The sequence below is a fragment of the Myxocyprinus asiaticus genome, chromosome 28 (genome assembly GCF_019703515.2).
Source record: "Myxocyprinus asiaticus isolate MX2 ecotype Aquarium Trade chromosome 28, UBuf_Myxa_2, whole genome shotgun sequence".
In the NCBI taxonomy this organism is placed as follows: Eukaryota; Metazoa; Chordata; class Actinopteri; order Cypriniformes; family Catostomidae; genus Myxocyprinus; species Myxocyprinus asiaticus.
This window is the reverse complement of record NC_059371.1, coordinates 7,170,835-7,186,052: the sequence shown is the minus strand read 5'-3', so window position 1 is coordinate 7,186,052 and position 15,218 is coordinate 7,170,835. Positions and strand designations below refer to the sequence as shown.

The 15,218-nt window shown below is 36.0% G+C and overlaps 1 protein-coding gene across 2 annotated transcripts in view; it reads left to right on the top strand.

Moving 5' to 3' along the window:
* The window catches only part of LOC127418883 (FERM domain-containing protein 4B-like), a 79,993-nt gene that overhangs the window by 37,459 nt on the left and 27,316 nt on the right, over positions 1-15,218 (top strand). For both annotated transcript variants that reach the window (XM_051659764.1, XM_051659763.1), the window contains exons 8-11: positions 9,533-9,616; positions 10,170-10,235; positions 10,520-10,577; positions 11,827-11,913. In XM_051659764.1, coding sequence (XP_051515724.1) covers positions 9,533-9,616; positions 10,170-10,235; positions 10,520-10,577; positions 11,827-11,913 — 295 coding nt within the window. The remainder of the gene's footprint in view (positions 1-9,532; positions 9,617-10,169; positions 10,236-10,519; positions 10,578-11,826; positions 11,914-15,218) is intronic.

The following is a 15,218-nucleotide window of genomic DNA, read 5'->3' as shown; positions in this document are numbered from 1 at the left end:
TGCTAAAAATGTGACTAAAATGATGAGAAACTAATAAAATATTAGTCAAATTTATATTTTTGTAATGTACTTAGAATATCCCCTTTATAATTAGCAGCATTATCTGGAATTTATTTCATGTGTAAGCAAAATGGACATTATTACTAAAATATACCCATATGAATCGAATCGAGTGCTTGTGAATCAGAATCGAATCTGGAAATCTGTATCAATAGCCAGCTCTATTATCAACTTTTACAAGGGTGGACAAAACAGTTATTTTGTTATTTAATGTGAAAGGCTGTGTTTTAAATGAAACTCTTTGTCATATTGGTGCAAATGCATCTATCTCTTGGTAATATGGCTAATACTTATTATGTACTTGTGACGAGGAGGAGGGCGTGGCCGGGCTGTGAGTGTGCGCTCCTGGTGCTGAGTGGCCTGATCAGCGGGAGAGAGATAAGAGAAGGAGTCGAAAGTGCTGGAGAGAGAGAGAGAGACAAACACGGAGCTGTGTGTGTGTATCGTCATGTTATTATGTTCCAGTTCAGTGTTTTAAATTGTAATTAAAGTCTTGTTGAGTGTCAATCCGGTTCCTACACACTGGTGCCAAAACCCGGGACTTGAGGAAGACGCGCCGTCAGAGAGCCCTCGCCGCAGACGAAGGTTCGCAATGCCGAGAATGTTTGATGCGGTGGTACTGAAGCAGTTCCCCCGAAGGCGGAGGAGCTCACTGCCATCTGCCAGGAAACGAAGGAGCCGCTGTCATCTGCCGCGGGCGGGGGAGCTCGCTGCCCTTCGCCAGGAAGTGGAAGAGCTGCTTCTGGTCGCTAGAGGGTGGAGGAGCCGCTACCGTCCACCAGGGGGCAGGGGAGCTCGCCGCCATCTGCCGAGAGGTGGAGCAGCCGCTGACGTATGCCGGGAGGCGGAAGAGCTAACTGCCGTCCGCCAGGAGGCGAGGTCCAGTGCCATCGCCCGGCATTGCAGAGGATCGCTACCCAGCTGGCCGAGGACCAAATGGTCGGGAACCTGAGTTTTTTTTCTCTCTCCCTCTCTCTCTCTGTCTCTCCTGCCCCCTTTCCCTCTCCCCTCCCCTCCCCTTGTCCTACCCAGGTACCCAGGAGGCAGGGAAAACCTCCCCTCCAGGTTGGAAGGGAGGGCGGGTAAGTCAGCCCGGAGCTTTCCCCGGCCTGAATCGGACGGTGGGGGTATGTGACGAGGAGGAGGGCGTGGCCAGGCTGTGAGTGTGTGCGCCTGATGCTGAGCAGCTGAATCAGCGGGAGAGAGATAAGAGGAGGAGTCGGGAGTGCTGGAGAGAGAGAAAGTCACACATGGAGCTATGTGTGTGTGTCGTCATGTTATTATGTTCCAGTTCAATGTTTTAAGTTGTAATTAAAGTCTTGTTGAGTGTCAATCCGGTTCCTGCTTCCTCCTTTACCGACAAATGAGAGGCTTGTCTGCCACAGTACTATATATTAATACTAATACAATACTACAACTAATACAATTCTAATACAACTAATAATGGCTGACCAACTAATATTTCCTGCTGCTGTGCCCAGGTACTTCACTGAAAATATTTTTTTTTATGTCAAACTCACTTTTGGCTGACGCTTTGTGCTCGTCACATAACATTTAGTATGGTTAGTATCTGAATAGAATGGCAGGGCTTGTTCTTCCCTCCCATGGCCTGACCCGTGTTCTTGTTAATTGTGTTTTCTGACTTGTTTGCCATTTACACGCAAGTTGCAGCTTTAAAGGTCACATACAGAGATTGTACTACAAATATCTGACAGAGTTGTAAAATTTTCATTATGGTCTATTTTTGTCCGTCATGTTAGTGTAAATTTCCCTGATTCATAGTATATATATTTTTATTTATTTATTTTACTTTATTGTTCAGCCATGGCTGAAAATTAGTCATTGGTCTCGTTACACACACAAAACATTACACATACTTCACTGCAGCAACAGTATGAAGAATACAGTATTACTCGCATAGCATGAAATAATCAAACATAAGAGCATAAAAAAACACATACAATATAGCATAAATATATCCAAAAATGATGCATAAAATTACATAAAAGCCAGTATGATTTAACCCATTTATTATAATTATTAAAAAAGAATAACAATAATAATAGTATGATCTATTTATTAAGAAGTCCTATTGCATATACAACAAATGATTTTTTATAACTTGCTTTTATGGCCTTTTGTGTCCTATAACGTCATCCTGTTGGAAGGAGACAATTGAGAGGGTGTGTTGTGTCATTTATAATTGACAAGGCCTTCCTCTATACCGCCCTCTTATAAATATCATCTAGTGATCACCCACAATTTTCAATTTTCCCTGCTGTATTTACAATTCTGTCTTGTTTAATTTTATTCTTCAAAGGTAACTGTCCATACCATACTTTATATAAAAAAACAGAATACCTTCAATTAAATTGGTATAAACCATTTGCAGAACACTTTGGCTGACAGCAAACCCTCATAACAAAAATAACCTCTGGTTTCCTTTTTTACCAATGAGGTCCACATTTTCCAAAAAAGTTAGCTTGCTGTCGATCAAGGCCCCCAGGTACTTGAAACAGTCAACAGTATCCACCATTTGACCATATAAGGTAATTTCCAAAAGGGGTTCTGGATGACCTAAAATCAGTTCCTTGTTTTTTTCAGTATTTATTTGCAGTAAACTTAGAGGTGTTCTCATAGTACTTATTATTATTAAGAGAGTTCCTATTTAAAAGTGCAACTAGTGCCATATCATCTGCGTATTTAAATAATTTAAAATCCCTGCTATTCAAATTCATTTCATTTGTGTAGATTGAAAATAAGAGTGTTGATAAATGACATCATTCCATTCAGACAAACTCGCTGTGGGCGATCAATTAAAAACAAATCGTAATCCAAAGAACTATTGCCTCACTTACACCCAAATCTAGAAGACGCTTTAAAAGAAGATGTATCTGTACTGTATTAAAAGCGGAACTGTAATCAGTAAATAAAATTTGGGCAAAGGCTTTTGGCTGTTGTAAATGACTAGTGATTGTATCTATCATGGTGAGTGAAGCGTCCGCTGTACCTCTATGAGACTTGTAGGCAAATTGTAATGGATATAGTTGCTCAGACATTTTTAAGCTTAGATGCTGCCTTATGACCCTTTCCATGCATTTTGCCATAACGGATGTTAAGGCCACAGGACGAGAGCTTTCGAACCAGTTTTTTTTTTTTTTTTTTTTTTGAGGGTTTTTTTTGGAATTGGTCGTATCACAGACATCTTCCACGAAAAAGGCAAAGTGTGAGTATTTATTTAAAACTGAAAAAGTTTTGCAACAACTCCCGACAGCTCACATCATTATGTTAGGACCTTGCCATGCATCTTTAGGATTTTGATTACATAGTTTAATTTCAACCTTATTTTTAATTTTTGTATCATAACTCTCAATTCCTTCATTTTAACATTAAAACTTTCCTGATCCTTTTTAAGAAAGACCTTTTTTTCATGGATACAGACCTTTAAATCTATTGAGAGCCACGATTTGTTATTAGAAAACACTTTAACAATTTCAGTTTCTATAGCAGACTCTTCACAGAACTGTATATAAGAAGTAATACAGTCAGTTAACTCATGAGTGTCTCTAAAAGTATGGAAGAACACATCTCAGTTTGTTGTACAAAAACAATCCTTTAGCAAATCCTCCTTGTCCTTGTTCAAACGCTGTCTATATTTATGTAATAAATGAATAATGTTATGATCAGATCTTCCAATAGGAGCTCTACATACTGCCTTGTACACGTCCTCGATGTTCCCATAGCACAAATCCAGGGTGTGTGACAAGAGGGTTGGGTAGTCAATGTACTGTTGCAGATTTGGGAGATCCTCTGCCAATGAAAGACTGTTAAAGTCTCTCAATATAAAAATTGGTTGGTCAGCTGATCGCAATAAAACATTGTTAAAACACTCTGTAATGTGCTCTGCTGCTTCATTATAATTAGGCCCAGGTACATACATGAGAAGTATGGTTAATTGACCAAATTCAGATAAAAAGGTCTAAAAGACACAGCTAAAACCTCATAGTCCGGAGTACATGTCTGCTCAATTATGTTAAACTGTGTCGCCCATTTCTTTTCGACATACACACAGAGTCCCCCACCCACAGACTTCAATATCCACATCGTGATTCTCACTTAGCCACGTTTCAGTATGACAAATGAGATTACTGCATCTGAATTCCTCTTCCTGCTTGACGCAAAGTACCACTTCATCCAGTTTATTGCTGAGGGATCTAACATTAGATAGTGTCATCACTGGGAGAGGGAGACGGCTTCCCCGTTTCCGTAGCCGATTATGAATTCCCCCTCTGGATCCATGCTTTTTGGTCTTAAATCTCCCTTTCCTGGATGGGACTTCAATAGGACACAGACTTGGCATCCACAGCCATGCTTGTCAATATCAATCCAGCCAGGACTACCACGATACAACAGGTCACAAGGGCATTCATACTGGCTAAAATAAATAAACGTAACCTATGACTGTGCTAAAATAACATGCAAAAGAAACAACTAATTCATCAAACAACACTGACAAACAGCGACAAACAGCGAGACACTGGGTCAGCGACAGGCCACGCCCCATTTGATGTTGTCTCGATATAGTCCACATTTTTGGTTAAATATGACAATATTGTAAGTGTGAGTCTGATGAAACAGGTGTTCTATTTAATAATTTGCAGAGTTGGAGAACATACTTTTAAAAGTGTACTTTCGATATTGATTATTTTCTGGCTCATGCACACACATACAGCATGCCCACAGAGAGCGAGGAGGCAGGCAAGCAAAAAAATAAAAAATAATAAATTTAAAAAAAAATAAGTGTGCACTCTGCCGCTTTCAGCCAGAATAAACACATAAGGACACGTAAACATGTGAAACTGATGTACAGTATCAAATACACAGAATGTATGATAGTCCAAACTGCAGTTATGCATTTACAAATTTGTCTATTTTCATATTTAGACTATATGTCAGATTAACAGTTTTGCATGTTGTTGGGCCTATGCAATTCATGGTTATATTGCTCAACATTAAGGATATTTTTGTTAGCATTTGTACGATAAACAATTCTGGTACTGTGTTGGGTCGCCACTTTAAGGAACCACTGCAATATAGCGTACGAGACATATGGACATTTATTAAGTTTTTTTTTGTACTTTATGGAGCTTTCCAGTCACAATCGTCATTCCATTGTATGGATAACAGCTTGGACATTCTATTAAATAACACATAGGGCGAGTCAATGGTGCAAGATAAACAGTTGGTTTTGCTTTACGACCCAGATTTTATTTGTATATAAAGTATTCAGGGGTGGAAAGAGTACTGAAAAATAATACTCAAGTAAAAGTACTGTTACTTAAAAATTGTAGTTTGAGTAGAGTAAAAGTACCTGTCCAAAAAACTACTCAAGTAAGAGTAAAAGAGTAGCTCATTTAAAAGTACTCATGAGTAGTGAGTATTGAGTACTGAGTTGCGAAAGCTATGCCCCTTTATAATAAAAACTCAATGCTGCAATTTAAAAATGTAGCACACATACCATAATTTACATTCCCTTCTATGGCTGTTTGCCATAAAGAATAAAAAATATAGATTTTTTTTAGGTGTTTGTGACTGACAACTTTTAAAATACATCACTTATCTATGATACTGTAAACACTACATGAATCTGATTTAAAAAATAAAAAATAAAAGGGCAACATGATTATAGAAATGAAAAAGTTATTTTTTCAAGTATATATATATATATGTATGAAACAATTACATTAAAATTTTCCTTAATGCCGACTGAGAGAGTTATTGTTGCACATAAAAAATGTTCAAAACAATGCAAAAAAAAAAAAAAAAAAAAAAAAATGCAGGGTCACTTGGCGCGTCATGTCCCGCACAATAGAGGCGGTAGAGCAGTTGTTTGGAACAGGGGCCACATTGGGCTTTAAAGGAATAATTCACACAAAAATGAAAATTCTCTCATCATTTAGTCACCCTTATGCAATCTCAGATGTGTATGACTTTCTTTCTTCAGCAGAACACAAATTAAGATTTTTAGAAGAATATCTCAGCTCTTTTGGTCCATTCAATGCAAATGAATGGGTGCCAAAAATCACATAAATCAGCATAACAGTAGCCTAATCCGTGTGACTCCAGTGGTTTAATCCATGTCTTCAGAAGAGATATGATAGGGTGGGTGAAACAGATCAATATATAAGTCCATTTTTACCATAAATTCTCCTCCCTGCTCAGTCAATCTCCACTTTAACTTTCACTTTCTATTTCTTTTGTTTTTGGTGATTCACATTCTTCATGCGTATCACTACCTACTGGGCAGGGAGAAGAATTTCTAGCAAAAATGGACTTAAATATTGATCTGTTTTTCACCCACACCTATCATATAACTTCTGAAGTCATGGATTAAACCACTGGAGTCATATGGACTACTTTTGTGCTGCATTTATGTGCTTTTTGGACCTTCAGAGTTCTGGTTACCATTCACTTGCATTGTGAGGACCAACAGAGCTGAAATATTCTTCTAAAAATCTTAATTTGTGTTCTGCTGAAGAAAAAAAGTCATACACATCTGGGATGAGTGAGTAAATGATGAGAGAATTTTCATGTTTGTGTGAATTATTTCTTTAAGTAGCACGTGGGGGGCCACATTGTCCTCTTTTTGAGATACAATGTTCTACATTGATTTAGTTCTTGTAACTTTTAAGCCCAGCTATAGTTGTGTTCTTATTCTTTAATGCATGATGCACAATTTTCTGAAGTTTGTGACTGGTGGAATGTTCTGCCTGAAATATTGCTCTACAAATGTTGATACTTTTCTATCTTTATAAAGACTAAGCATAATTATAAATTATTTATCATCTCTACTTCACTGGTAATTTATTATACCAATTAACACACTCTCTACATCAGGGGTCGGTATTATTAAAAAATGAACAATATTTAAAAATATATATTATTATTAAAAATGTCACTGTTTTATTCTATTACATTAATACTTTTAAAGCTACTCAAGTTATTCAGCCAAAAGTAGTGAGTGGTTTTCTTGTTTCCTTGTTATTGTTGTTTGATTAATAGACTTTTTATGACATAACCTACTGGACAATGCTCAATTCGGTTACACTTCAAGTCCAACATTTTGATGCAAATACGCTTTTTGTCCCACTGTTTACGTTCACTTTAGACCAAACCGACTGCATTTACATTAATGCCTCATCAAGACGTGCATTGGCGGAATTATAAAGTGTATTTGACCATTTAGGCGCATTAGCGCACAAACATTTGCCGCCTGTCAATCAAACAGCACGCAGCTACAGACGTCAGGAAATAAAAAGTCAATCTTTTATATTTCATCTAGATCAACCAACCAGTGGTTGTCTTGCTATCGCGATCGATGTAATGAACACCCCTGGTCTGGATGTAGAACATAGGCTAAGTATAGAAAATTATTCAAAAATGTATCATCGATATCGAGGACATCTCTCTCTCTCTCTTTTTTTTTTTTTTTTTAGATAAACATCAAGATTGTTTTATCGCCCAGCCCTATTGATAACTTTGCCTTAATCTCTCACATCAACCCAATAATCTCAGTGATAAATAAATTACAGACTACATTATAGACACACAGAATCTAATAAGCAGATATATGAAATTTATCTCGATATGTTTCTTCAAATTAGAGGCAGGATTAATGCTGATATCTGGCTTGAGCAAGTAAAACTCACATGACACAGTCAAGCAATTGGCCTTTTTCACTGCGAAAAGCCCTTTCAGGTGCTGCTGTGATGTTCAAGTGTTGAACTGTGCTTGAGGCATCCTCCACATATATAACAGTTGTCTCCAGATCTACAGCTGTCATTCAAGTTTTTTACATGTGATTTGATTTGACTGGAGTCAAGAGACTCTCCCTAGCCAATCATGTTGATAGATAAAAATAAAATTCTTTCTCCAGACTAAATTACACCAGCTCTCTGTTCCCATGTCTATCTGTCAGTGGATTACCAGCTTTCTGATGGACAGGCAGCAACTTGTGAGACAGGGAAAATTCACTTCCAGCACCTGAATAATCAGCACTGGTGCCCCCCAGGGATGTGTGCTCTCCCCACTATTCTTCTCCCTGTACACCAATGACTGCATCGTACTTTGCAGACGACACCACTGTCATCTGCCTCATCCGAGATGACGATGAGTCTGCATACAGAGGTTGAACAGCTGGCTGTCTGGTGCAGTCAAAACAACCTTGAGCTGAACATGCTCAAAACGGTGGAGATGTTTTTGGTCTTTTGGAGGAACACCCCAACACTGACCCCCCTCACCATTCTAAACAGCACTGTGGCAGCAGTGGAGTCATCCAGGTTCCTGGGCACTACCATCTCACAGGACCTGAAGTGGGAGACCCACATTGACTCCATTGTGAAAAAGGCCCAGCAGAGGTTGTACTTCCTTCACCAGTTGAAGAAGTTCAACCTGCCACAGGCACTGCTGATAACTGATAACACTTCAATAACTGTCTGGTTTGGTTCAGCTACGTAATCGGATATCAGAAGACTACAAAGGACAGTTTGGACTGCTGAGAGGATTATTGGTTGCCCCTGCCCCCCCTTCAAGAACTATTCACTTCCAGAGTGAGGAAAAAGGCTGGAAAAATCACTCTGGACCCCACTCACCCTGCCCACTACATTTTTGAACTGTTGCCTTCTGGCCGACACTTCAGTGCTCTGAGCACCAGAACCGTCAGTCATAGGAACAGTTTTTTCCCTCAGGCTATCCTTCTCATGAACAGTTAAAACTGCCCCATTGAGCAATAATTAATGTGCAATACACAGTTTAGTCTTTTTATATTATCCAACATACTCTTCTGCCATTACATTCCCTTGCACTGTATATAAACGATTTGCATTTGATTTGCACTACATATGTGTATGTGTGTGTGTATGTATGTGTATGTGTGTGTGTATATATATATATATATATATATATATATATATATATATATATATATATATATATATATATATATATATATAATCTTATTGTGTATTCTATATATACTTTATTTTCTATTCAATTTTTATTTATTTATTTATTTATTATTATTATTATTCAATTTTTTATTATTTTTTTATTATTATCTCTGTCTTGTTGCTGTTTTGTATTGTTGTGCACTGGAAGCTCCTGTCACCAAGACAAATTCCTTGTATGTGTAAGCATACTTGGCAATAAAGCTGATTCTGAAAATCAGGACAGGGAAGTAGCGAACACAGATGGTGGGAAAATAGCACATTAAAAGTACAGTTACAGCACTTAAAATGTACTCAAGTAAAAGTATACAATTTTAAAACTACTTAAAAAAGTACAATTCCTGGGGAAAACTACTTAATTACAGTAACGTGAGTATTTGTAATTCGTTACTTTACAGCCCTGAAAGCATTATATTAATGTTAATCATATAAACATACTACATACTGTATGTTTGTTTCGATTTTAGTGATGAAAACACCAGAGCAGACCTGAAGAAACTTCCAACTCTGCCCACCAAAGTACTGCAAGAGCATCCATCGCTAGCATACTGGTAAAGTACTTGTTTTAAGGCCGCTATTTGACTAAAAAATGCACACATTCACTGTAAATAAATTCTGAAGACTAAAAGACATAAATGAAAGTAAATTTTACATGTGTTAATCTTCTAAAAAACCATTTAGTCAACTTTTAGGAGAACATCTAGCATGTACTGTAGGTGGCTTCAAAGCTAAAAGCTAATAGCTAACAGGTCATGCTAATATTATTGAATTGTAGTGGTTGATTTTAAGGAAATTTTTTGTTTACTTTTATATAATGAACAATTTGGGTACTGCTTTGGGTCTCCACTTAATGTTCAATATAAAATCCTATAAGATAACAATAGATGGGTCTGTGTAGTGGTACAGACAGACATGAGCTTTACATTTAGTAGACGAGTTAATGATGCTGAAGCTGCATTTATAGCCCTTTATGAGAGCTTTATGGTTGATGATCTGTGCTCTCCTGCATTTATGCTGACACACTAGGGGGGATGGAGGGTTGCATTTCACAAGTGGGGAAAATATCCTCCGTTCTGCAGATTTCATCATCTCTCTCTTTTGCAGTGAAGAGCGAGTGATTGAGCACTACAAGCTGTTGAAAGGGCTCTCCCGAGGCCAGGCCATTGTGCAGTGAGTAGCGCAAAAACAATGATTAGCCTCACAGAGGCGGACCTTCTGGGGAGACATGATTTATGATTGGCTGCTTGAATCATTCATGCCAACACTTCAGGGCTGCTGAGAGATGCTTAAGAGGCAGTCAAATATCAGTCTTGAAGGGATAGTTCACCTAAACATGAAAATTATGTCATCATTTAGATAGTTTTATCATTATTCAAAGCTTTCCTCGAAATATTAATTTGTGGGTGAACTATCCTTTTAAGCAAACATGTAAATAATCAATGCCTCTGTTTCAGGTATTTGACCCTTGTGGAGTCCCTGCCCACATATGGAGTGCATTATTATGAAGTAAAGGTAAAAACTATTCACAAAGTTTGATGAGAAAAAAAAAAAAACAGGTAAACTGAAACTATTTTAATTAGGTCATAAATAATTTGGACATTTAATTAGGACTGAAATAACTCTATGCATGGATTATACCAATGTCACAATTTAACTTTTTTTTTTATTAAGAAGTTTTTTGTATTAAACAATATATAATATTTTTATTATTTGTATTAATTGAATTTGCTCACAGGAATTAATTTTCAGGGGCATTTTTACTAAACACATGTAAATACACAGTATGCAATCCATGTATGTCAAATAATTCAGTTAAATCAAATTATTTTCAGCATAAATCCATCCTATTTTATTCAGGTTTATGCTTAAAACATGAACAAAACATTTCCCAAATGGGAAGGGAAATTTTTGCCTTAATATCTTAAAACAAATGTATACTAGTAAATGTATCTTTTAATTGTCTTTTACTTTTACTGGATTTTTTTCTTTTTAAGGATATTCTTTACTAGAAAACAAGACAAATACTCAGAAAATCAGTTACATGTTTTTTAAAGAAGAGCAATACTTAACTGCAAAAAAAATCATTTTCTTAATTAGTAATTTTGTCTGGTTTTACGGTAAAAATATCGAAATATTCTTATAACAAGATATATTTACTTGACTGGCAAAATGGCATAAGATATTAAGTCTTGTTTTCAGAGAAATCTGACAAAATTTAGTAAACTTCCTTTGAAATATGTTTGTTTTTCTTAACCCATTGGCAAATAGTTTTTCTTGTTTCAAGCATAAACCTCACTAAATTTAGGCAAGCCATTTTGCTCATCAAGTAGATGTATTTTATTTTAAGAATTTTTATATATTTTTATTGGAAAACAATACAAAATAATACTAATTAAGAAAATTATTTTTTGTATACGGGGACATTTTGCCCCATTTATATATATATATATATATATATATATATATATATATATATATATATATATATATATATATATATATATGGGGCATTTTTTTCACTTTTTTGTGGCATTTTTGCCTCAAGCCCATGTTAATTTCTGATCATGTATTTTACATATTTTTTACTATGTGATGTGACTAAACCCATTTCATTCATATTTACTATATAAGCATTTTCACAAATATTAGGGTATTTGCAAAGAAGAGAGCAACTCAAAAACAACATTTCCTCTGATAGATATCAAACTAATTCAGGTTGTTGATGTATAATTAATGGCAACTGTTGTCCCTGTCCCAACAGGATAAGCAAGGTATTCCATGGTGGCTGGGGATCAGCTATAAGGGCATCGGGCAATATGACCACCAAGACAAAGTAAAACCTCGAAAGGTACGTTGTGTTTTCCTACCTCTGGGAACTCTGTAATATAATATCTGTGAGCGAGAAATCTTGAGTCATTGTATGTATCAGGCTCAATATGAAATGGAGCTTTGATTTTCCTAGAAGTGGCTCGGCACTTGCATTGACAAATCCATTTGCACTTCTTTCAATTAGCAGCAAATCTAATCCAGAGCAACATACAGAGCGCATCATTAATCAGACAGTGCAGATCACTATGATATGGAAATGAGGTGTTATAATGAAGACGTGCTGTCTGTCAGTAGTATGTGTAAGATGTGGTGATGAAACACGCAGGTACAGACAAATGCTGTACGCACCAGACTAATGATTAATCAACTCACCTGCATCCGACTTGACACTCGAAAAGCTTGAACCACTTGAGAACAGAAATTGTTACTGGTTTAAAAAAAAATTTCTAATTTCTAAAGGAATTTCCTTTTAGTCTTCATAAAAGGAAAATGTAATCAGATTATGATTATTGCGACATGTCAGACCAACATTGCTCTTTAGCAGCTCTTTAATTTTATTTATATGTATATATATATATATATATATATATATATATATATATACAAAAATAGAAATCATTTGAGAGTGTAAGGAGACCATCACAGTTACGTCAATGATATATCGGAGTGGGCATTCACTGCTGAGGTCTTCTTGCACAATTAACATTTCCATAATAACAGCAACTTGAATGGTGGATCTGTCTTCAGGATTATGGGTAGTGTAGTTCTTCACTGGGAATTCAGCAAACTAATCTTGGATGCACTAAAAATCAATTTCCCTTAATTTTTCAAAACCCTATTGTTGCTCTCTACTGACCCTACGCTAAGCTCTGCCCCCCTTGTTTACCCTGGCAGAACTTTTGGCAAAATATTCTCATAAACTGAATTAAGATGGGCTGAAACGAAGACATTGCAAAGCATTTTTATCTGACTTTTTTTTTTTTTAAAGAAATTGTTACATTATCACTGAAATGTGATTAAAAACTGTGGAGACTGTGAATCAGAATCAAGGCGAACGATTGTCACAGTCCCCTGAGAAAAGCGTCATTTGATAGAGATTACAAACCTGAAAACATAAGTGTAAGTGAATAGAACTGCTCATAATTTAATAATTTCTGAATATTATTTTTGAATAATTTCTATAAAATTCTGCTTAAAACTACTCGAACACACGACACCCATAGAATTTCATTAGAAAAAAAGCAAACGCTTGTCAGATATAAAGGCAGATGGGTCAGTTATCTTATATTCTACATTAATAGTAACCATAGCGATCTGATATTCTAGATTTACAACAAATACATAGTTAAGGGATAACGTACAGTCAGCCGGTTTTTTATCACAAAATAAACATGATGGGTGATCAGGATATACAGGATATACTCTATATATATAAAAGCGGCTGCAAAACAAACAAACAAATAAATAAATGGACATAAAATATTGATTTGCATTGAAATCATGCAATTATGTGAGAAGAAATAAGGAGCTAAACAGCTGAATTGCACCTCTGGTTTGCATAAAAGTTCTGTTGGTGTTTATTTTGTAATAAATAACTACTTGGTACAAGACTACTTGCCAAATAAATAAATAAATGCACATGAAACATTGATTTGAGTTGAAATGATTTTATTATCTTACTTGTAGAGATCGTTCAGTGATGCGAGAAGTAGGACAAATTACTCGCAATACCCAGATGACCGTCTGATATGTCTTAATCCCTGGATGTGCGGTTGTTACTCTGAGATATCAGATCACTAGATGGCGCCATTGACCAATCGGAATCGAGTATTCCAAAGACCTGTGTAATAAATGTAAATAAATAATTATATTGTTGACATACTGTAACATGTCCATTAACTTTTTTATCATCATTATCATAATCATCATCAAGATTTTAGGTTAAAATGTACAGTATGTGAATGTATAAGGGTATTTGTGTTTTTGGGACTGTGACTGGTCAGCATTTCTTTTCATTTTTTTATTTTTTTATAACTTCACTAGATGCCTTCAATAGTTCAAATGACAAAACTAATTTTTAAAAGTAAAAATATATGATGTAGTCTCTCAATTAATATAAGGTTATAAAAGCAACATGCATAATAATTATTAAATAATTAGCACAATGCTGTTTAAAATTGTTTTAGATAGAGTATAGCATGTCAAAATGCAAGACATCAAATGCCCAAATACAAATTTTGGGGGGCTTTTGCCTCTTTATATTAAACAGAAAACTATTCTGCCACTCTCTTCTAGCAAGAGGGGAAATGGTTGCATGAAAATGTTGCATGCTGGGTTTGAAACTATATCACCCAAATGAGCACCATGGTTCAACTTAAGAAGAGCATATACACTAACCACTGCACCATGGCTCTGACAAATACTTTACAGATAATACACTAATCATTCATCATGACATGGCATTTCTGGTCATCATACAAATTCTGGTAATTCAAGTATTATATAACACATTAACACATTCTTAATTGAAAAAAATTGGAATCTATGGAATCTATGAGTGTTCCTCCTGCTGGGTCAGGACAGGTGGAGCAGTGACCTAACCTGAGTGAGAGTGATCCACCCTGGGCTTTAGACCAGTTTTACCCGAGTGCTGTCAGATCACTAACAGCACACAGATACACAGATTCTTCAGTGTTGCGAGGAGTTGCATTGGTATCTGAGTGATGTCATAGGCAGCAAGGCTGGGCCAAAACTGTGTGTCTGAAGGGTTTTAGGAACCTGAAGAGACAAGTCAGGAGCAGGGAGTAAAGACAGCTAGAGCAGAGTAGACTGTAACATAATAAACCTCAGGATTTGATTAACCTCAAGATTTCACCTTCTCAACTGCCGGTAAGAGGCTCTTAGAGCTCAATAATTAAATTTCACATGTGAACTTTTAAGAGACAGTCTTAAAACTGGAGAATATTTTATGCTGGCAACCTGCAGATGTCTTTGCTGGAATGCTATGATGTTGTACACTGTTGGAAGAGATGTGTCACAATGAAGCTAGTCACAACATTTTAATCTGTTAGGATAATACATATAAATATGATCAGATATTAGATATTTTGTCTTCTAATAAACAAATGATTGATGATTTAATGAACTATGATGTTTAAAAAAAAATGTAACATTGAAACACTTACAGTAATTTAAATGGCCAATAAAAACTGTTTATCTGTCTAACCATCTATCTGTCGGTCAATCAGTCTGTCTGTCTGTCTGTCTAAAGTTTTATAAATTTAATTTAGTTTAAGATTACTCAATTCAGTTAGATGGAATTTT